The sequence below is a fragment of the Oncorhynchus tshawytscha genome, unplaced genomic scaffold (assembly GCF_018296145.1).
Source record: "Oncorhynchus tshawytscha isolate Ot180627B unplaced genomic scaffold, Otsh_v2.0 Un_contig_260_pilon_pilon, whole genome shotgun sequence".
NCBI lineage: Eukaryota > Metazoa > Chordata > Actinopteri > Salmoniformes > Salmonidae > Oncorhynchus > Oncorhynchus tshawytscha.
Window position 1 is genome coordinate 41,902 of NW_024608704.1, and position 21,645 is coordinate 63,546.

The 21,645-nt window shown below is 45.2% G+C and overlaps 1 protein-coding gene and 1 long non-coding RNA gene across 2 annotated transcripts; one reads left to right on the forward strand and one right to left on the reverse strand.

Moving 5' to 3' along the window:
- The first annotated feature begins 316 nt into the window (after positions 1-316).
- Positions 317-1,259, forward strand: LOC121843741. Its single transcript, XR_006081718.1, has 2 exons — positions 317-456; positions 765-1,259. It is a non-coding gene; the product is annotated as an uncharacterized LOC121843741 (long non-coding RNA).
- A 5,516-nt stretch (positions 1,260-6,775) lies between these two features.
- On the reverse strand, positions 6,776-12,053 carry LOC112241050 (gamma-glutamylaminecyclotransferase). The gene is made up of 3 exons (XM_024409233.2): positions 12,034-12,053; positions 11,540-11,626; positions 6,776-7,537 (listed from the first exon to the last, which is right to left on the reverse strand). Exons 2-3 carry the CDS (start codon positions 11,579-11,581, stop codon positions 7,046-7,048), a joined length of 534 nt encoding a protein of 177 aa, XP_024265001.1. The 5' UTR covers positions 11,582-11,626; positions 12,034-12,053; the 3' UTR covers positions 6,776-7,045.
- Between the last annotated feature and the right edge of the window lie 9,592 nt (positions 12,054-21,645).

The following is a 21,645-nucleotide window of genomic DNA, read 5'->3' on the forward strand; positions in this document are numbered from 1 at the left end:
GGAGGTGAGGACAGAGATGTGTTGATACAGGGGAGACAGATGGACATCTGTGGATTAGGTGAAGGAGGGGTTGAGGTCAGGAGGTGAGGACAGAGATGTGTTGATACAGGGGAGACAGATGGACATCTGTGGATTAGGTGAAGGAGGGGTTGAGGTCAGGACAGAGATGTGTTGATACATGGGGAGACAGATGGACATCTGTGGATTAGGTGAAGGAGGGGTTGAGGTCAGGAGGTGAGGACAGAGATGTGTTGATACATGGGGAGACAGATGGACATCTGTGGATTAGGTGAAGGAGGGTTGAGGTCAGGAGGTGAGGACAGAGATGTGTTGATACAGGGAGACAGATGGACATCTGTGGATTAGGTGAAGGAGGGGTTGAGGTCAGGACAGAGATGTGTTGATACATGGGAGAGGCAGATGGACACCTGTGGATTAGGTGAAGGAGGGGTTGAGGTCAGGAGGTGAGGACAGAGATGTGTTGATACATGGGGAGACAGATGGACATCTGTGGATTAGGTGAAGGAGGGTTGAGGTCAGGAGGTGAGGACAGAGATGTGTTGATACATGGGGAGACAGATGGACATCTGTGGATTAGGTGAAGGAGGGGTTGAGGTCAGGAGGTGAGGACAGAGATGTGTTGATACAGGGGAGAGATGGACATCTGTGGATTAGGTGAAGGAGGGGTTGAGGTCAGGACAGAGATGTGTTGATACATGGGGAGACAGATGGACATCTGTGGATTAGGTGAAGGAGGGGTTGAGGTCAGGACAGCGATGTGTTGATACAGGGAGACAGATGGTCATCTGTGGAATAGGTGAAGGAGGGGTTGAGGTCAGGAGGTGAGGACAGAGATGTGTTGATACAGGGGAGACAGATGGACATCTGTGGATTAGGTGAAGGAGGGGTTGAGGTCAGGAGGTGAGGACAGAGATGTGTTGATACATGGGGAGACAGATGGACATCTGTGGACTAGGTGAAGGAGGGGTTGAGGTCAGAGATGTGTTGATACAGGGAGACATCTGGGTATTAGATGAGAGGTTGAGGTCAGGACAGATTCTCTGAAGAGAGTAATTTAATGTTTGGTATCCTGTTACCCTCTTTATTAGCTTCCTGTGGAGCCATGAAATGTAGGGATTGGAGAGAAAGGGGAGTGTCTTAAGTAGGATGTATATAAACTGTGAAGTCTGAAATCTTTAGCTGTCTGATTTTCTGCTGTACAGAACCTTTGGGAAATGATTAAACTTGGTTAAAGCTTCTCTAGAGTCTGAGTTATTTACTCTGAAAAATAAGAACCTAACAGTGGTATGATATAAGTCTATAATGTAAAGTCCCACTAATGGTCTCTCAACAACATAGTCATGTCCTGTCCCACTAATGGTCTCTCAACAACATAGGTCAGTCATGTCCTGTCCCACTAATGGTCTCAACAACAGGTCAGACATGTCCTGTCCCACTAATGGTCTCTCAACAACATAGTCATGTCCTGTCCCACTAATGGTCTCAACAACATAGTCAAGTCCTGTCCCACTAATGGTCTCTCAACAACATAGTCATGTCCTGTCCCACTAATGGTCTCTCAACAACATAGTCATGTCCTGTCCCACTAATGGTCTCTCAACAACATAGTCATGTCCTGTCCCACTAATGGTCTCTCAACAACATAGTCATGTCCTGTCCCACTAATGGTCTCTCAACAACATAGTCATGTCCTGTCCCACTAATGGTCTCTTAACAACATAGTCATGTCCTGTCCCACTAATGGTCTCTCAACAACATAGTCATGTCCTGTCCCACTAATGGTCTCTCAACAACATAGTCATGTCCTGTCCCACTAATGGTCTCTCAACAACATAGTCATGTCCTGTCCCACTAATGGTCTCTCAACAACATAGTCATGTCCTGTCCCACTAATGGTCTCAACAACATAGTCATGTCCTGTCCCACTAATGGTCTCAACAACAGGTCAGTCATGTCCTGTCCCACTAATGGTCTCTCAACAACATAGTCATGTCCTGTCCCACTAATGGTCTCTCAACAACATAGTCATGTCCTGTCCCACTAATGGTCTCTCAACAACATAGTCATGTCCTGTCCCACTAATGGTCTCTCAACAACATAGTCATGTCCTGTCCCACTAATGGTCTCAACAACATAGTCAAGTCCTGTCCCACTAATGGTCTCTCAACAACATAGTCAAGTCCTGTCCCACTAATGGTCTCTCAACAACATAGTCATGTCCTGTCCCACTAATGGTCTCTCAACAACATAGTCATGTCCTGTCCCACTAATGGTCTCTCAACAACATAGTCATGTCCTGTCCCACTAATGGTCTCTCAACAACATAGTCATGTCCTGTCCCACTAATGGTCTCTCAACAACATAGTCATGTCCTGTCCCACTAATGGTCTCTCAACAACATAGTCATGTCCTGTCCCACTAATGGTCTCTCAACAACATAGTCATGTCCTGTCCCACTAATGGTCTCTCAACAACATAGTCATGTCCTGTCCCACTAATGGTCTCTCAACAACATAGGTCAGTCATGTCCTGTCCCACTAATGGTCTCAACAACAGGTCAGACATGTCCTGTCCCACTAATGGTCTCTCAACAACAGGTCAGACATGTCCTGCAGCAGGTCATCACTCACTACAGTGATCAGACATTTCCTGCAGCAGGTGATCACTCACTACAGTGATCAGACAGTTTAGCTTCATAGAGGAATGTATAATTGTAGTAATTTTTACAGGTCCCAACACCTACAGTCTAAAGTGCTTTCTAGCTAATGTACTGTTAGCATAACAGGTTCTGCTACAGAGTAGTCAAACAACATTATCTGACAGTAGCTAATGTTCTGTTAGCATAACAGGTCCCAACACATACAGTCTAAAGTGCTTTCTAGCTAATGTTCTGTTAGCATAACAGGTCCCAACACGTACAGTCTAAAGTGGTTCTGCTACAGAGTAGTCAAACAACATTATCTGACAGTAGCTAATGTTCTGTTAGCATAACAGGTTCTGATACGGAGTAGTCAAAACAACATTATCTGACAGTAGCTAATGTTATGTTAGCATAACAGGTTCTGATACGGAGTAGTCAAAACAACATTATCTGACAGTAGCTAATGTTCTGTTAGCATAACAGGTCCCAACACGTACAGTCTAAAGTGCTTTCTAGCTAATGTTCTGTTAGCATAACAGGTCCCAACACGTACAGTCTAAAGTGCTTCTGCTACAGAGTAGTCAAACAACATTATCTGACAGTAGCTAATGTTCTGTTAGCATAACAGGTTCTGATACGGAGTAGTCAAAACAACATTATCTGACAGTAGCTAATGTTCTGTTAGCATAACAGGTCCCAACACGTACAGTCTAAAGTGCTTTCTAGCTAATGTTCTGTTAGCATAACAGGTTCTGCTACAGAGTAGACAAACAACATTATCTGACAGTAGCTAGGTCACATGACATGGGTCAGGTAAGAAACGATAGACATGTAGAACTACAGTAGGGTTTGGTAGTACTGTACCAATGACTGGACCCAGTATGGTAGATAGGACTGGACCCAGTATGGTAGATAGGACTGGACCCGGTACACTCTGACTGGACCCAGTATGGTAGATAGGACTGGGCCCAGTATGGTAGATGGGACTGGACCCAGTATGGTAGATGGGACTGGACCCAGTATGGTAGATGGGACTGGACGCAGTATGGTAGATAGGACTGGGCCCAGTATGGTAGAAGGGACTGGGCCCAGTACGGTAGAAGGGACTGGGCCCAGTACAGTAGATAGGACTGGGCCCAGTACGGTAGATAGGACTGGGCCCAGTACGGTAGATAGGACTGGGCCCAGTACGGTAGATAGGACTGGGCCCAGTACGGTAGATAGGACTGGGCCCAGTACGGTAGATGGGACTGGGCCCAGTACGGTAGATGGGACTGGGCCCAGTACGGTAGATGGGACTGGGCCCAGTACGGTAGATGGGACTGGGCCCAGTACGGTAGATGGGACTGGGCCCAGTACGGTAGATGGGACTGGGCCCAGTACGGTAGATGGGACTGGGCCCAGTACGGTAGATAGGACTACTTGAGTTGAGGGAGAAAGTGTGGTGGGACAAGTATTCGTTAGCTAGCCAATTTATCTGATCAAATAATTGAGTTCATGGTGTGAAAATTAGCTGCTAATAAAGTCAGACAGCTGACGCTAGCTAACGTTACATCATCAGACAGCTGACGCTAGCTAGCTAACGTTACATCATCAGACAGCTGACGCTAGCTAGCTAACGTTACATCAGACAGCTGAAGCTAGCTAGCTAGCTAACGTTACATCAGACAGCTGAAGCTAGCTAGCTAGCTAACGTTACATCATCAGACAGCTGACGCTAGCTAGCTAACGTTACATCAGACAGCTGAAGCTAGCTAGCTAACGTTACATCAGACAGCTGAAGCTAGCTAGCTAGCTAACGTTACATCAGACAGCTGACGGTAGCTAGCTAGCTAACGTTACAGCTGACGCTAGCTAGCTAACGTTACATCAGACAGCTGAAGCTAGCTAGCTAGCTAACGTTACATCAGACAGCTGACGCTAGCTAGCTAACGTTACATCAGACAGCTGACGCTAGCTAGCTAACGTTACATCAGACAGCTGACGCTAGCTAGCTAACGTTACATCAGACAGCTGAAGCTAGCTAGCTAGCTAACGTTACATCAGACAGCTGAAGCTAGCTAGCTAGCTAACGTTACATCAGACAGCTGAAGCTAGCTAACGTTACATCAGACAGCTGAAGCTAGCTAGCTAACGTTACATCAGACAGCTGGCTAGCTAGCTAACGTTACATCAGACAGCTGACGCTAGCTAGCTAACGTTACATCAGACAGCTGACGCTAGCTAGCTAACGTTACATCAGACAGCTGACGCTAGCTAGCTAACGTTACATCAGACAGCTGACGCTAGCTAGCTAACGTTACATCATCAGACAGCTGACGCTAGCTAGCTAACGTTACATCAGACAGCTGAAGCTAGCTAGCTAACGTTACATCAGACAGCTGAAGCTAGCTAGCTAGCTAACGTTACATCAGACAGCTGAAGCTAGCTAGCTAGCTAACGTTACATCATCAGACAGCTGACGCTAGCTAGCTAACGTTACATCAGACAGCTGACAGCTAGCTAGCTAGCTAACGTTACATCAGACAGCTGAAGCTAGCTAGCTAGCTAACGTTACATCAGACAGCTGAAGCTAGCTAGCTAGCTAACGTTACATCAGACAGCTGAAGCTAGCTAGCTAGCTAACGTTACATCAGACAGCTGAAGCTAGCTAGCTAGCTAACGTTACATCAGACAGCTGAAGCTAGCTAGCTAACGTTACATCAGACAGCTGACGCTAGCTAGCTAACGTTACATCAGACAGCTGACGCTAGCTAGCTAACGTTACATCAGACAGCTGACGCTAGCTAGCTAACGTTACATCAGACAGCTGAAGCTCGCTAGCTAGCTAACGTTACATCATCAGACAGCTGACGCTAGCTAGCTAACGTTACATCAGACAGCTGAAGCTAGCTAGCTAACGTTACATCAGACAGCTGAAGCTAGCTAGCTAGCTAACGTTACATCAGACAGCTGAAGCTAGCTAGCTAGCTAACGTTACATCAGACAGCTGAAGCTAGCTAGCTAGCTAACGTTACATCAGACAGCTGAAGCTAGCTAGCTAACGTTACATCAGACAGCTGAAGCTAGCTAGCTAACGTTACATCAGACAGCTGACGCTAGCTAGCTAACGTTACATCAGACAGCTGACGCTAGCTAGCTAACGTTACATCAGACAGCTGACGCTAGCTAGCTAACGTTACATCATCAGACAGCTGACGCTAGCTAGCTAACGTTACATCATCAGACAGCTGACGCTAGCTAGCTAACGTTACATCAGACAGCTGAAGCTAGCTAGCTAGCTAACGTTACATCAGACAGCTGAAGCTAGCTAGCTAGCTAACGTTACATCATCAGACAGCTGACGCTAGCTAGCTAACGTTACATCAGACAGCTGACGCTAGCTAGCTAACGTTACATCAGACAGCTGACGCTAGCTAGCTAACGTTACATCAGACAGCTGAAGCTAGCTAGCTAACGTTACATCAGACAGCTGACGCTAGCTAGCTAACGTTACATCAGACAGCTGACGCTAGCCGACATTAGTAACCTAACCAATTCGCTATAGTATTAACTGGTATACGACTCCTTGCCGTTCCTCGAGTTATAACACAGTTGCTTACTGGACCCTGGCAATTTGTGTGAAATGTTAACTAATGTTCTCTCTCTACAGTAGTGTGTTTCATTTTCAGGTTGAGAGAATGAGGTGAAAAATGAGGCGTTGCTTGTTAAACAGGTGGATTCAGGGATCAGGTGTAGCTGGGCATAGAGGTGAAAGAAACCACCCGTTCCCTCCTCTCTGCTGTTGACACGTTGTAGAACACATGTCCACAGGCAGGACTGTACAATGTAATAATGTGTGGCCCAAAGACATTGTTTTAGTGTTGATCTTGACAGTAAAACTGGAGTGTTACTTTTTTTAAAATTCAGTGAATGTTATTTTTGCTCACATGTAGCCTTGTGCACTTGATCCATGTCTACTATAGTGGCCACTATAACAGGGCAGAAATAGAATGACTGTTTCATTCAATTTATACTTTAACATGTTTGTTGGATTGTTTTCTTTACATTGTTTTATCTGAGAGTTCTGTTCACATGAACCACTGGTTATTTTACACACAGAGACGGATCATGTAGATGATATTCTGTAGTTTAATTAGCTAAAACCCGCACTTCCCCCTAGCAGGGATTTATTACATGTTTCAGTGCAACAACGTGTCTCCTTTTAGGGCCCTCAGCAGTTTACATCCCTGGACAGTAAAAAGTAGTCAACTGTAAAAACAACAGTACCAAGTCAACATATCTAAAAAGCTATCCTGTGTAGCAGCCTATCTAACCAGGTCCCAGACCTGCTGGTGTTATCATAACAAGGAGTGGCATGTTGGCACCCAGGCTACAGATCCTTCAGTGGATCTCTCTGTCCTCCCTGTCGATGTACACCAAGCCATGGTCTCCGTAGGCGTCGTAGTTCTCATAGAAGTTGTGTTTGAGCCAGGCAGGCTGGTAGGAGGTGGTGCTGTAGAAGAAGGCCTCCATCATGCTGCCTGGACTCCTCTCTCTCCCCTCCACCTTCCAGTCCTCCAACTCTATCTGAACGGAGGTGCGTTGGTACATGGTGGGGCAGCCCTCGAAGGCGTCTAGGAAGCTCAGCATGGTGTCATCCACCCTGTACACCTCCCCCTGGACCCTGTGGCCCTCCCCGGGACGGTTCAGCAAGTAGGGGATGTTGTACTTCCCAGCGATCACCAGCGGGTAGCCATCTACGGTGCGGGCGTGACCACAGAACTCTGCCTTCCCGTTCCCCTGGTCCGGCAGCATCCTGAAGTAGTTGGGCTGACCCTTCTTCAGAGTCCCATAGACAAAGATATAAGTCATCTGGACCGGCGGGACGTAGATCTGGAAACAGGACAGATATGGAACACTTAGTTGTCTCACAGTTAACTGGACAACCTGCAGTTGATACACCCATTTCTGCACCGGAGGCTGCTGAATGGAGAACGGGCTCATAGTAATGGCTGGAATGGAGTGGCTGGAATGGAAACTAACACATGAAAAGCACGTGATTTGATACCATTCCGTTTCAGCCGTTACTATGAGCCGTTCTCCCCAGTGAAGGAGCCACCAGCCCTCCTGTGATGTGTCCCTATTGATTCTTGAAGAATATACTGGAACTTATGAATGCCTCATGACCATAGTTCAACTGTCGGGCCCCAGCGGAAATATAAATTACCTGGTTTCACTCTGTTGGATTCTAGCATGAAATATACTAATTCATGTTACCATACTAGAACTAAGGGTTTAAATCAAATAAAAACATTGATTAATTCACATGTAAAAGTAATGTATGTGTTGGGGTCAATGAAGAATGGATAGAGAACTGGCTGTATGGAAGGTTACTGAGTCAGACAAGGGGTGGATAGAGAACTGGCTGTATGGAAAGTTACTGAGTCAGACAAGGGGTGGATAGAGAACTGGCTGTATGGAAAGTTACTGAGTCAGACAAGGGGTGGATAGACCCTCCTACTACAGTCCTATTTCACACAGAGGGGCCCACCACAACGTCCCCCTACTACAGTCCTATCTCACACAGAGGGGCCCACCCCAACGACCCTCCTATCTCACACAGAGGGGCCCACCCCAACGATCCTCCTACTACAGTCCTCTCTCACACAGAGGGGCCCACCCCAACGACCCTCCTACTACAGTCCTATCTCACACAGAGGGGCCCACCCCAACGACCCTCCTACTACAGTCCTCTCTCACACAGAGGGGCCCACCCCAACGATCCTCCTACTACAGTCCTCTCTCACACAGAGGGGCCCACCCCAACGATCCTCCTACTACAGTCCTATCTCACACAGAGGGGCCCACCCCAACGACCCTCCTACTACAGTCCTCTCTCACACAGAGGGGCCAACCCCAACGACCCTCCTACTACAGTCCTATCTCACACAGAGGGGCCCACCCCAACGATCCCCCTACTACAGTCCTCTCTCACACAGAGGGGCCCACCCCAACGACCCTCCTACTACAGTCCTCTCTCACACAGAGGGGCCCACCCCAACGACCCTCCTATCTCACACAGAGGGGCCCACCCCAACGATCCTCCTACTACAGCCCTCTCTCACACAGAGGGGCCCACCCCAACGACCCTCCTATCTCACACAGAGGGGCCCACCCCAACGATCCTCCTACTACAGTCCTCTCTCACACAGAGGGGCCCACCCCAACGACCCTCCTATCTCACACAGAGGGGCCCACCCCAACGACCCTCCTACTACAGTCCTATCTCACACAGAGGGGCCCACCCCAACGACCCTCCTACTACAGTCCTCTCTCACACAGAGGGGCCCACCCCAACGATCCTCCTACTACAGTCCTCTCTCACACAGAGGGGCCCACCCCAACGACCCTCCTATGTCACACAGAGGGGCCCACCCCAACGATCCTCCTACTACAGCCCTCTCTCACACAGAGGGGCCCACCCCAACGACCCTCCTACTACAGTCCTCTCTCACACAGAGGGGCCCACCCCAACGATCCTCCTACTACAGTCCTCTCTCACACAGAGGGGCCCACCCCAACGACCCTCTTACTACAGTCCTCTCTCACACAGAGGGGCCCACCCCAACGACCCTCCTACTACAGTCCTCTCTCACACAGAGGGGCCCACCCCAACGACCCTCCTACTACAGTCCTCTCTCACACAGAGGGGCCCACCCCAACGACCCTCCTACTACAGTCCTCTCTCACACAGAGGGGCCCACCCCAACGATCCTCCTACTACAGTCCTCTCTCACACAGAGGGGCCCACCCCAACGACCCTCCTACTACAGTCCTCTCTCACACAGAGGGGCCCACCCCAACGACCCTCCTATCTCACACAGAGGGGCCCACCCCAACGACCCTCCTATCTCACACAGAGGGGCCCACCCCAACGACCCTCCTACTACAGTCCTCTCTCACACAGAGGGGCCCACCCCAACGACCCTCCTCTCTCACACAGAGGGGCCCACCCCAACGACCCTCCTACTACAGTCCTCTCTCACACAGAGGGGCCCACCCCAACGACCCTCCTCTCTCACACAGAGGGGCCCACCCCAACGACCCTCCTCTCTCACACAGAGGGTCCCACCCCAACGACCCTCCTACTACAGTCCTCTCTCACACAGAGGGACCCACAAAGGTTCCAGCATCAGACAGGGTCGTGACTTATAAAGCCTTTTATTTACCAGGCAAGTCAGTGAAGAACAAATTCTTATTTTCAATGACGGCCTACAATTCATTTCCTCCCAACAGAGATGCATTGGCTGTGTTAGGAGTTGACCCGCCTCCTAGGAGGTTATAAATACATGTTGCGGAATCACTCTTTGTCTTTGCAGCTGAATGAACCAGTGGGTGAATAGACTGGGTTTGAGCTTTTCCTAGTCATCCATTTAAGTTTATAATAAATGTAAAATACAAAACAATACTGTATAGCCTCAAAACAATAACTAGCTGCTTTCAGTTGCTGATAACTAGCTGATAACTAGCTGATAACTAGCTGCTTTCAGTTGCTGATAACTAGCTGATAACTAGCTGCTTTCAGTTGCCGATAACTAGCTGCTTTCAGTTGCTGATAACTAGCTGCTTTTAGTTGCTGATAACTAGCTGATAACTAGTTGCTTTCAGTTGCTGATAACTAGCTGATAACTAGCTGCTTTCAGTTGCTGATAACTAGCTGCTTTCAGTTGCTGATAACTAGCTGCTTTCAGTTGCTGATAACTAGCTGCTTTCAGTTGCTGATAACTAGCTGATAACTAGCTGCTTTCAGTTGCTGATAACTAGCTGTTTTCAGTTGCTGATAACTAGCTGCTTTCAGTTGCTGATAACTAGCTGCTTTCAGTTGCTGATAACTAGCTGCTTTCAGTTGCTGATAACTAGCTGCTTTCAGTTGCTGATAACTAGCTGATAACTAGCTGCTTTCAGTTGCTGATAACTAGCTGATAACTAGCTGCTTTCAGTTGCTGATAACTAGCTGCTTTCAGTTGCTGATAACTAGCTGCTTTCAGTTGCTGATAACTAGCTGATAACTAGCTGATAACTAGCTGCTTTCAGTTGCCGATAACTAGCTGATAACTAGCTGCTTTCAGTTGCCGATAACTAGCTGATAACTAGCTGATAACTAGCTGCTTTCAGTTGCTGATAACTAGCTGATAACTAGCTGATAACTAGCTGCTTTTAGTTGCCGATAACTAGCTGATAACTAGCTGCTTTCAGTTGCTGATAACTAGCTGATAACTAGCTGCTTTCAGTTGCTGATAACTAGCTGCTTTCAGTTGCCGATAACTAGCTGCTTTTAGTTGCCGATAACTAGCTGATAACTAGCTGCTTTCAGTTGCCGATAACTAGCTGATAACTAGCTGATAACTAGCTGCTTTTAGTTGCCGATAACTAGCTGCTTTCAGTTGCTGATAACTAGCTGATAACTAGCTGCTTTCAGTTGCTGATAACTAGCTGATAACTAGCTGTACTCATGTTGTTGTACAACTTCAGCAACAAAAAGAGAGGTCTGAATCAAAGTAGTAAACTAGTTTAGGCGTCTGCAGATTCTCCAAATCCTCTCCTCTGGAGAGCAACTGGGAGCATGTTTTTATTCCAGCCCAGCACTAAGCGTGAATCAAATGTATGTAAAGACTGAAGGTGCAGAAACCAGAGATAGTTGATGAGTAATAATGCTTGGCTGGAACGAAAGCACCCAGTAGGTCTCCAGGACTGAGGTTTGGTTTTGAAATGCATCAAAGAAAAGGTTATTTAGCTTGATACAGTAACTACACAAGTCATAACCGAACCTGTATATCGGCAACGTTAGATGATTATATAATGAAATATATTGAAACACAATGTTGTTCTGCTCACCAACAGCGACGTGAGTAAAGCAGCTCCTCGAAAGCCTCTCATTACGTCTTGTGGAGGTTTAACGGCCCCGGTGAAAGGTAGGCTGAACTGACACCGGAATGAAGAGGGGGGTTCCGGTACAATGTTGTCATTTCCTTCGTTTTGTGGCTAGTTAAATAGTTTCTAAAGAACAAACTTCACCGAAATTAATCATTCATGTATATGTGTGTTATATTAAACATAGAGGGAGTAACATGTTGGCAAGCAATACGCATGGCTGAATATTATCCTTACACTTTCAAAAATACGAGTCGATTTATTTATAGTCTAATACAAATCAGTAGCGGATTTAGATACGGGCATCCAATGTGTTGCTTTACCGCCACCTACTAGACTGGAATACAACTCCCTTATGCTTTACTTGAAAAATAAACATGTACTAAATAAATTCATAATGATATAAAGTAAAAAAATAACACCCCCTTATTCTACAAATTAAATGTATTTACTCCTACCTCAGGCCATCATCCTGAAAGGATGGGACATCACCACTTAGCCCACCCTGTAACTCTTCTGATGTCAAGTCTCCTACACCCAAACACCTCTGCAGCTGCCACCACCACCTGTATCACATGTTGATGGTTACCATGGATATGAATAGAGACAGTGGGGAACATGGAGGGAGGTTCACATTTTGATGGTTACCATGGATATGAATAGAGACAGTGGGGAACATGGAGGGAGGTTCACATTTTGATGGTTACCATGGATATGAATAGAGACAGTGGGGAACATGGAGGGAGGTTCACATTTTGATGGTTACCATGGATATGAATAGAGACAGTGGGGAACATGGAGGGAGGTTCACATTTTGATGGTTACCATGGATATGAATAGAGACAGTGGGGAACATGGAGGGAGGTTCACATTTTGATGGTTACCATGGATATGAATAGAGACAGTGGGGAACATGGAGGGAGGTTCACATTTTGATGGTTACCATGGATATGAATAGAGACAGTGGGGAACATGGAGGGAGGTTCACATTTTGATGGTTACCATGGATATGAATAGAGACAGTGGGGAACATGGAGGGAGGTTCACATTTTGATGGTTACCATGGATATGAATAGAGACAGTGGGGAACATGGAGGGAGGTTCACATTTTGATGGTTACCATGGATATGAATAGAGACAGTGGGGAACATGGAGGGAGATTCACATTTTGATGGTTACCATGGATATGAATAGAGACAGTGGGGAACATGGAGGGAGATTCACATTTTGATGGTTACCATGGATATGAATAGAGACAGTGGAGAGCTTGGACGTCATGGAGGGAAATTATAGAAAAATTCAAGTAAATATGACTTGAGAAGATATTTTTATTATACGTCATGACCAAATTACTTTTTTTTCAAATGTTTTAATTCTGTGTATTTAGGATACATTGTATGCTAGCAGTTCAACTGGGGTTATCATTGTAGAATCCCTAATATTCAACTGGAGTTAGCATGGAGTTAGCATGGTAGAATCCCTGCTATTCAACTGGGGTTAGCATTGTAGAATCCCTGATATTCAACTGGAGTTAGCATTGTAGAATCCCTGCTCTTGTCTCAAGAGGACCACAATGGAAATAAGTCCCAGACTGTATTGTGTGTTATCCTCCATGATTTAACAATGGAAATAAGTCCCAGACTGTATTGTGTGTTGTCCTCTATGATTTAACAATGGAAATAAGTCCCAGACTGTATTGTGTGTTATCCTCCATGAATTAACAGTGAAAATAAGTCCCAGACTGTATTGTGTGTTATCCTCCATGATTTAACAATGGAAATAAGTCCCAGACTGTATTGTGTGTTGTCCTCCATGATTTTATTCAGGTGCTGTACGGCTTTTTCAAGTTTTATGTGTGCTTGTTTTTTTTTAATGGTCGAATTAATAAAATAAAATAAACTAGTACTGTTTGTTCTTAGAATAGAGGATAAGGAGAGACCTCGTCCCAAACATGCAAGTTTCAGACTTATAGGGGGTGGAGGTAAGAACACCAGATGTGCCCAGCCGTGGTGAATCTAGATACAGAGTTAGGTGGTAACAGCATCTTACACGACCAGAGTAACAGGATTGTACACACCGACCGTTTAAAGTAACACTGATACTAACCCGCCACAACATCCCCTCAAATTAGTGGATTCGGCTGTTTAAGCAACACGCGTCGCTAGAAGGTGTACAAAATCGAGCGCACAGCCTTGCAATCTCCATAGACAAACATTGGCAGTAAGACTGCCCGTACTAAAGAGCTCAGTGACTTTCAACTGGCACCGTCATAGGATGCCACCTTTCCAACAAGTTACATTTCTGTCCTGCTAGAGCTGAACCCTGGTCAACTGTAAGTGCTGTTATTGTGAAGTGGAAACGTCTAGGAGCAACAACGGCTCAGCCGCGAAGTGGTAGGCCACACAAGCTCACAGAATAGGACCATCGAGTGCTGTAGCACGTAAAAATCGTCTGTCCTCGGTTGCAACACTCACTACCGAGTTCCAAACTGCCTCTGGAAGCAACGTCAGCACAAGAACTGCTCGTCGGAGGCTTCATGAAATGGGTTTCCGTGGTCGAGTGCATAGCCTTCCCAGAAGAATGGGGGCTGTTATAGCAGAGGGGAACCAACTCCATATTAATGTCCATGATGTTTTTGGAATGAGATGTTCAACGAGAAGGTGTCCACATACTTTTGGTCATGTGGTGTAAATGAACAAAAACCAACTAGATTCGATAAAGATACCAGGAGTTTCTTCAGAAACAAAAAGAAAGAGAAAAGAAAGTGGTGAACTGAAATCCATCTCATAACTTTCCCAGACAGAAAAAAGGGGGGAAAAGGGGGAAAAGAGGGAAAAGAGGGGGGAAAAGGGGGAAAAGGGGGAAAAAGGGAAAAGAGGGAAAAAGGGGGGGAAAGGGGGGAAGGGGAGTCATGGAAAATAAAGAAGCAGAAGATCACCAGAACAGGTTATGGAGTCATACCTGTCAGGGAACACACCACCTGAACTCACCTGAAGTATTGTGTCAGTGACACAATGCCTACCTGCCCCTCAAATGACTCCACATCTATGGGATTGTTTTGGCCCACAGACCGCGATAATTGGAACAAAAAGAGGCAGACAAAACACAACCTTCCACTTCCACCTGCACAGCACCACAGACATCTCCTAGCACAAATACAGCCCATTGCAGACATGCATGAGGGACTGATTGGAAAGTGGTGTGTTGTGAAATATAATGAAGACCCTTCCCCTGGTATTATACAGGATGTTGATGCAGAGAGCAGTGCTCCAGTCAAGATGAGTCGTGTGGGAGCCAACCAATTATTTTGGCCAATGAGAGAGGACATTGTATGGTTCCAACCAGGGAATGTGCTTGGGCTTGTCCCTGAGCCTCATCCAGTGACAAAACAGCATATGATGCTTGATGGCTCAGTTTGGGATGAAAATGTGCTCTCTCGTTAAGCAGTAGAGAGCATTAAGGGCAAACCCTAATCTTGAGCGAGCACACACCTGTCTCATGAGTCTGAATCAATAGACTGCAACCAGTGAACAACCATTTGTTTAATGTCAACCAGTGTTTCTTCCTAATGCATTGAATCCCAACACTGTTCCACAAGATGCTTTGAGCTAACTTGAAACATCAGCTATCTGAGCAGCTAACCGATCGCTGCAGCTGTACAGCCCATCTGTAAATAGCCCATCCCAACTACCTCATCCCCATATTGTTTTTATTGACTTTTTCTGCTCTTTTGCACACATTGTTTAGACTTGCTCATCATCATCTGCACATCTATCACTTCAGTGTTAATTTGCTATTATTGTAATTACTTCTGTTGTTTGGGCCTATTTATTGCCTTTCCTGGCCTTACTCCATTTGCAACATTGTAAATAGACCTTTTCTACTGTTATTATTGACTGGACTTGTGTTTATCCCATGTGTAACTCTGTGTTGTTGTTTGTGTCGCACTGCTTTGCTTTATCTTGGCCAGGTAACCAGTTGTAAAGGTAAAATAAAAAATAAATAAAAAAGTCTAGTGGTTAGTGTGTTGGACTAGTAACCAGCAGGTAGTCTAGTGGTTAGTGTGTTGAACTAGTAACCAGCAGGTAGTCTAGTGGTTAGAGTGTTGAACCAGTAACCAGCAGGTAGCCTAGTGGTTAGTGTGTTGGACTAGTAACCAGCAGGTAGCCTTAGGTCTCATCGCGCACCAGCGACCCCTGTGGCAGGCCGGGCGCAGTGCACGCCAACCAAGGTTGCACGGTGTTTCCTCCGACACATTGGTGCGGCTGGCTTCCGGGTTGGATGCGCGCTGTGTTAAGAAGCAGTGCGGCTTGGTTGGGTTGTGTATCGGAGGACGCATGACTCTCAACCTTCGTCTCTCCCGAGCCCGTACGGGAGTTGTAGCAATGAGGCAAGATAGTAGCTACTAACAATTGGATACCACGAAATTGGGGAGAAAAAGGAGGTAACATTTTTTTTTTAAACACACACAAAAAAAAGAGAGATCAGGGTCCAGAGGAACGCCGAGGTCCTTCAGTTTTATTTGAGACGACTGTACAACCATCAAGATTAATTGTCAGATTCAACAGAAGATCTCTTTGTTTCTTGGGACCTAGAACAAGCATCTCTGTTTTTTCCGAGTTTAAAAGTAGAAAGTTTGCAGCCATCCACTTCCTTATGTCTGAAACACAGGCTTCTAGCGAGGGCAATTTTGGGGCTTCACTATGTTTCATTGAAATGTGCAGCTGTGTGTCATCCGCATAGCAGTGAAAGTTAACATTATGTTTTCGAATAACATCCCCAAGAGGTAAAATATATAGTGAAAACAATAGTGGTCCTAAAACAGAACCTTGAGGAACATCAACATTTACAGTTGATTTGTCAGAGGACAAACCATTCACAGAGACAAACTGATATCTTTCCAACAGATAAGATCTAAACCAGGCCAGAACTTGTCGGTGTAGACCAATTTGGGTTTCCAATCTCTCCAAAAGAATGTGGTGATCGATTGTATCAAAAGCAGCACTAAGGTCTAGGAACACGAGGACAGATGCAGAGCCTCGATCTGACGCCATTAAAATGTCATTTACCACCTTCACAAGTGCCGTCTCAGTGCTATGATGGGGTCTAAAACCAGACTGAAGCATTTCGTATACTGGAGTTAGCAACTGGAAAAGGCTGCGCAACAGCCTTTTCTAAAATTTTTGAGAGGAATGGAAGATTCGATATAGGCCGATAGTTTTTATATTTTCTGGGTCAAGGTTAGGCTTTTTCAAGAGAGGCTTTATTACTGCCACTTTTAGTGAGTTTGGTACACATCCGGTGGATAGAGAGCCGTTTATTATGTTCAACATAGGAGGGCCAAGCACAGGAAGCAGCTCTTTCAGTAGTTTATTTGGAATAGGGTCCAGTATGCAGCTTGAAGGTTTAGAGGCCATGATTATTTTCATCATTGTGTCAAGAGATATAGTACTAAAACACTTGAGTGTCTCTCTTGATCCTAGGTCCTTGCAGAGTTGTGCAGACTCAGGACAACTGAGCTTTGAAGGAATACGCAGATTTAAAGAGGAGTCCGTAATTTGCTTTCTAATAATCATGATTTTTTTTCCTCAAAGAAGGTCATGAATTTATTACTGCTGAAGTGAAAGCCATCCTCTCTTGGGGAATGCTGCTTCAGAGCTCGGGTATTTTCTGTGTACCAACCAGCCTGACCAGAAGACCGTTTCGTTTGCCTCTTTTACGACGTCGTTGTTTTGGTTCACCGGCTGGGATCCGATACATTGTCCTGGATGGTGGGCAAAACACAGGATCCGATCCATTGTCCTGGATGGTGGGCAAAACACAGGATCCGATACATTGTCCTGGATGGTGGGCAAAACACAGGATCCCATCCATTGTCCTGGGTGGTGGGCAAAACACAGGATCCACTTCGGGAAAGTCGTATTCCTGGTTTTAATGACGGTGAGTTGACGTTGCTCTTATATCCAATTGTTCCTCCCGACTGTATGTAATGAAACCTAAGATGACCTGGGGAACCAATGTAAGAAATAACACATACAAAAACAACATACTGCATAGTTTCCTAGGAACGCGAAGCGAGGCGGCCATCTCTGTCGGCGCCGGAAGTGGCAATGCGTATGTCTATTGAATACTATTGAATGCTATTCCCAAGGAAAAACAATACTGCGTGGATGTTTTGGAGTCTGATAACACTGAGGAGGACGTTGGGAAAAAATATCTTGGGAATTGAGTAGACTGACACCCCATTTCATTGATCCCCAATCCTTAGGTAAAGCTGTACAGTGCAATATGAATGCCAATACACACAATAGGCTGACTGGGGAGGTGGTTTCACACAGTCTCTGATAAGAGCTACAAGGCTAATATTTGCATAAACTCTTCACAGTTGTGTTCTGTGGGTGTCACCGAGTAGACTGATACCCCATTTCATTGCTTCACATTCCAACCTTGTTTAACATTATCTAGTCTAAATATGGCATGATTCCACCAATTTGTAACCTTCTGCATCACTTTCAAAGGGGTACTTTTAGTTTGTGGGCAAACCGCAAATTCCACTATTAATCCTTATTGTGGCTAGCTTCACAACACATGACCCGGACCGTGGAGCCTCACTAGCCAGATGAAGCTAAGGCTGAATACCGTCACCCCAGACGGGACTTGCCGCCAGAGTTAAAATACTTTAACTTCTGCATCTGCCGTAGTGTTGTTTTCTACCTGATGTTGGTGGCCTGTTTGTCTGCTGGAATCACTATGGCAATGCACACTGTGGCTCGAGCTTGCTTTTTTTTTCACTGTCTTTCTTGTCGTGCTACTTTTTATTTATTTGATTTATTTCACCTTTATTTAACCAGGTAAGCTAGTTGAGAACAAGTTCTTATTTATACTGTGCAGACTGGTATGACGGTTTCCCTTCTCTAAACGCAGTATTACCCCAACACCAGTGTTTTATTGTAAGGGATAATCAACTAGGGGCTAATACTATAATAATAATGCATTGAGCCCAGAGTTGTATTGTTTTCCAGAGAAGGCATTGAGCCCAGAGTTGAGTATCCCTTTTATAACATGGCTGTAATTTAACACATTTGTCTTTAGAAATGTGTTCATTAAACACTGAAGCAGCTAGCGAGTTTACTATAGAGCTACAGTAGTTGCCATGGTAAAATATATAAATGTAACATGTAAAATTGTTGGTCCCATGTTTCATGAGCTAAAATTTTTAAAATCCCAGACATTTTCCATACGCACAAAATGCTTATTTCCTTCAAATGTTGTACATTTGTTTACATCCCTGTTAGTGAGCGTTCCTCCTTTGCCAAGATAATCCACCTGAAAGGGGTGGCCTATCAAGAAGCTGATTAAACAGCATGATCATTACACAGGTGCACCTTGTGCTGGGGACCATAAAAGGCCTCTTTAAAATGAGCAGTTCTGTCACACAACACAATGCCACAGATGTCTCAAGTTTTGAGGGAGCGTTGCAATTGGTATGCTGACGGCAGGAATGTCCACCAGAGCTGTTGCCAGAGGATTGAATGTTAATTTCTCTACCATAAGCTGCCCCCAACGTTGTTTTAGAGAATTTGACAGTACATCCAACCGGCCTCACAACCACAGACCACGTGTAACCAAGCCAGTCCAGGACCTCCATATCTGGCTTCTTCACCTGCGGATCGTTTGAGAAGAGGTGGGGGAGGGGTGCTGGGGAGTATTTCTGTCTGTAATAAAGCCCTTTTGTGGAGAAAAAACTCATTCTGATTGGCTGGGTCTGACTCAGTAGATGGGCCAAGTGGGTGGGCCTGTGCCCTTGGCTGCACCCCTGCCCAGTCATATGGAAACTATAGGGCCTAATTAATTAATATCAATTGACTGATTTCTTTATATCAACTGTAACTCAGTAAAATCATTGAAATTGTTGCATGTTGCGTTTATATCTTAGTTCAATATAATAACAATACCAATACTGATTTCAATTCGACTTCTGCTTTCAAAAGCAGATCAAACAAAACACGTAAAAAGGAACTATAGCCATTGAATTCTGCCATGCAAATATACCTTACAATTCCCCTTCAAGCCAATCAGAAAGGAGTATTCAACAACGCCGTGGTATAAATTAATGTAAACTCCTAGTGTTATTGTGTTTCCATCCAACCTGGTCTCAGAGCATTTTGTATGATTCTGTATGTAAATCCGGAGACCCTCCATTTAGTATGATATGTTACGTTTGGTATGGTTACCTAAGACAGATGGTTACTTCAAGCAAAACAAAAGGAGGTAGGATGGGTGGGTGTATAACACGAACATCTAGCAACCCAAAGGTTGTTTAAATCTCATCATGGACAACTTCAGCATTTTAGTTAATTAGCAAATGTTCTACTACTTTACAACTACTTGTTATGTTCCCTAACCCTTCACCTAACCCTTTAACATAACTCCTAACCTTAACCCTAACCCTTCACCTAACCCTTTAACATAACTCCTAACCCTAACCCTTCACCTACCCCTTTAACATAACTCCTAACCTTAACCCTAACCCCTAGCCTAGCTAAAGTTTACGAGCTAGCTAATGTTAGCCATCTAGCTAGCTAATGTTAGCCATCTAGCCACCTAGCTAATGTTAGTAGCTAATGTTAGCCATCTAGCCACCTAGCTAATGTTAGCCATCTAGCCACCTAGCTAATGTTAGCCATCTAGCCACCTAGCTAATGTTAGCCATTAGCCATCTAGCCATCACCTAGCTAGAATTCATAACATATATGTTTTAACACATATGTTTTGCAAATTCATAACACATTGTACGTTTGGAAAATTGGTAACATATAATACGAATTGTTATTTTTAACATATCATACTAAATGTAGTGTCTCTAATTTATGTAAGAACATCAGGAGTGTAACAGTAAAGACTTGTGGGGAGAAGAACCAACTACCTCTGTTGGGTTAGGTGTTAAAGTCCACAGAATCAACTACCTCTGCATCATCACGACTGTTGATTTATAGGAAGGTGAAAGTTCACAGTTAGCCATTGCTATTTAAATGCACCTGAAAAGTACCCAGGGCATTGCCTTGGCTCCAAGTTAGAGCAGGTCCACCAGAGCCTTGGCCCAGTGAGATACTAGTGCCGGCAGGCGTAGAATGAAACAGAAAAATTAGCCTTCTGGGTAAAACACTGGGTAAATCCTCTTCAGCCTTCTGGGTAAAACACTGGGTAAATCCTCTTCAGCCTTCTGGGTAGAACACTGGGTAAATCCTCTTTAGCCTTCTGGGTAAACCACTGGGTAAAACACTGGGTAAATCCTCTTCAGCCTTCTGGGTAGAACACTGGGTAAATCCTCTTCAGCCTTCTGGGTAAAACACTGGGTAAATCCTCTTCAGCCTTCTGGATAGAACTTTGGGTAAATCCTCTTCAGCCTTCTGGGTAGAACACTGAGTAAACCACTGGGTAAATCCTCTTCAGCCTTCTGGGTAAATCCTCTTCAGCCTTCTGGGTAAACCACTGGGTAAAACACTGGGTAAATTATCTTCAGCCTTCTGGGTAAAACACTGGGTAAATCCTCTTCAGTCTTCTGGGTAGAACTTTGGGTAAATCTTCTTCAGCCTTCTGGGTAAAACACTGGGTAAATCCTATTCAGCCTTCTGGGTAAAACACTGGGTAAATCCTCTTCAGCCTTCTGGGTTAAACACTGGGTAAATCCTCTTCAGCCTTCTGGGTAGAACACTGGGTAAATCCTATTCAGCCTTCTGGGTAAAACACTGGATAAATCCTCTTCAGCCTTCTGGGTAAACCACTGGGTAAACCACTGGGTAAACCACTGGGTAAATCCTCTTCAGCCTTCTGGGTAGAACTTTGGGTAAATCTTCTTCAGCCTTCTGGGTAAAACACTGGATAAATCCTCTTCAGCCTTCTGGGTAAAACACTGGGTAAATCCTCTTCAGCCTTCTGGGTAAAACACTGGGTAAATCCTCTTCAGCCTTCTGGGTTAAACACTGGGTAAATCCTCTTCAGCCTTCTGGGTAAAACACTGGGGAAATCCTCTTCAACCTTCTGGGTAAATCCTCTTCAGCCTTCTGGGT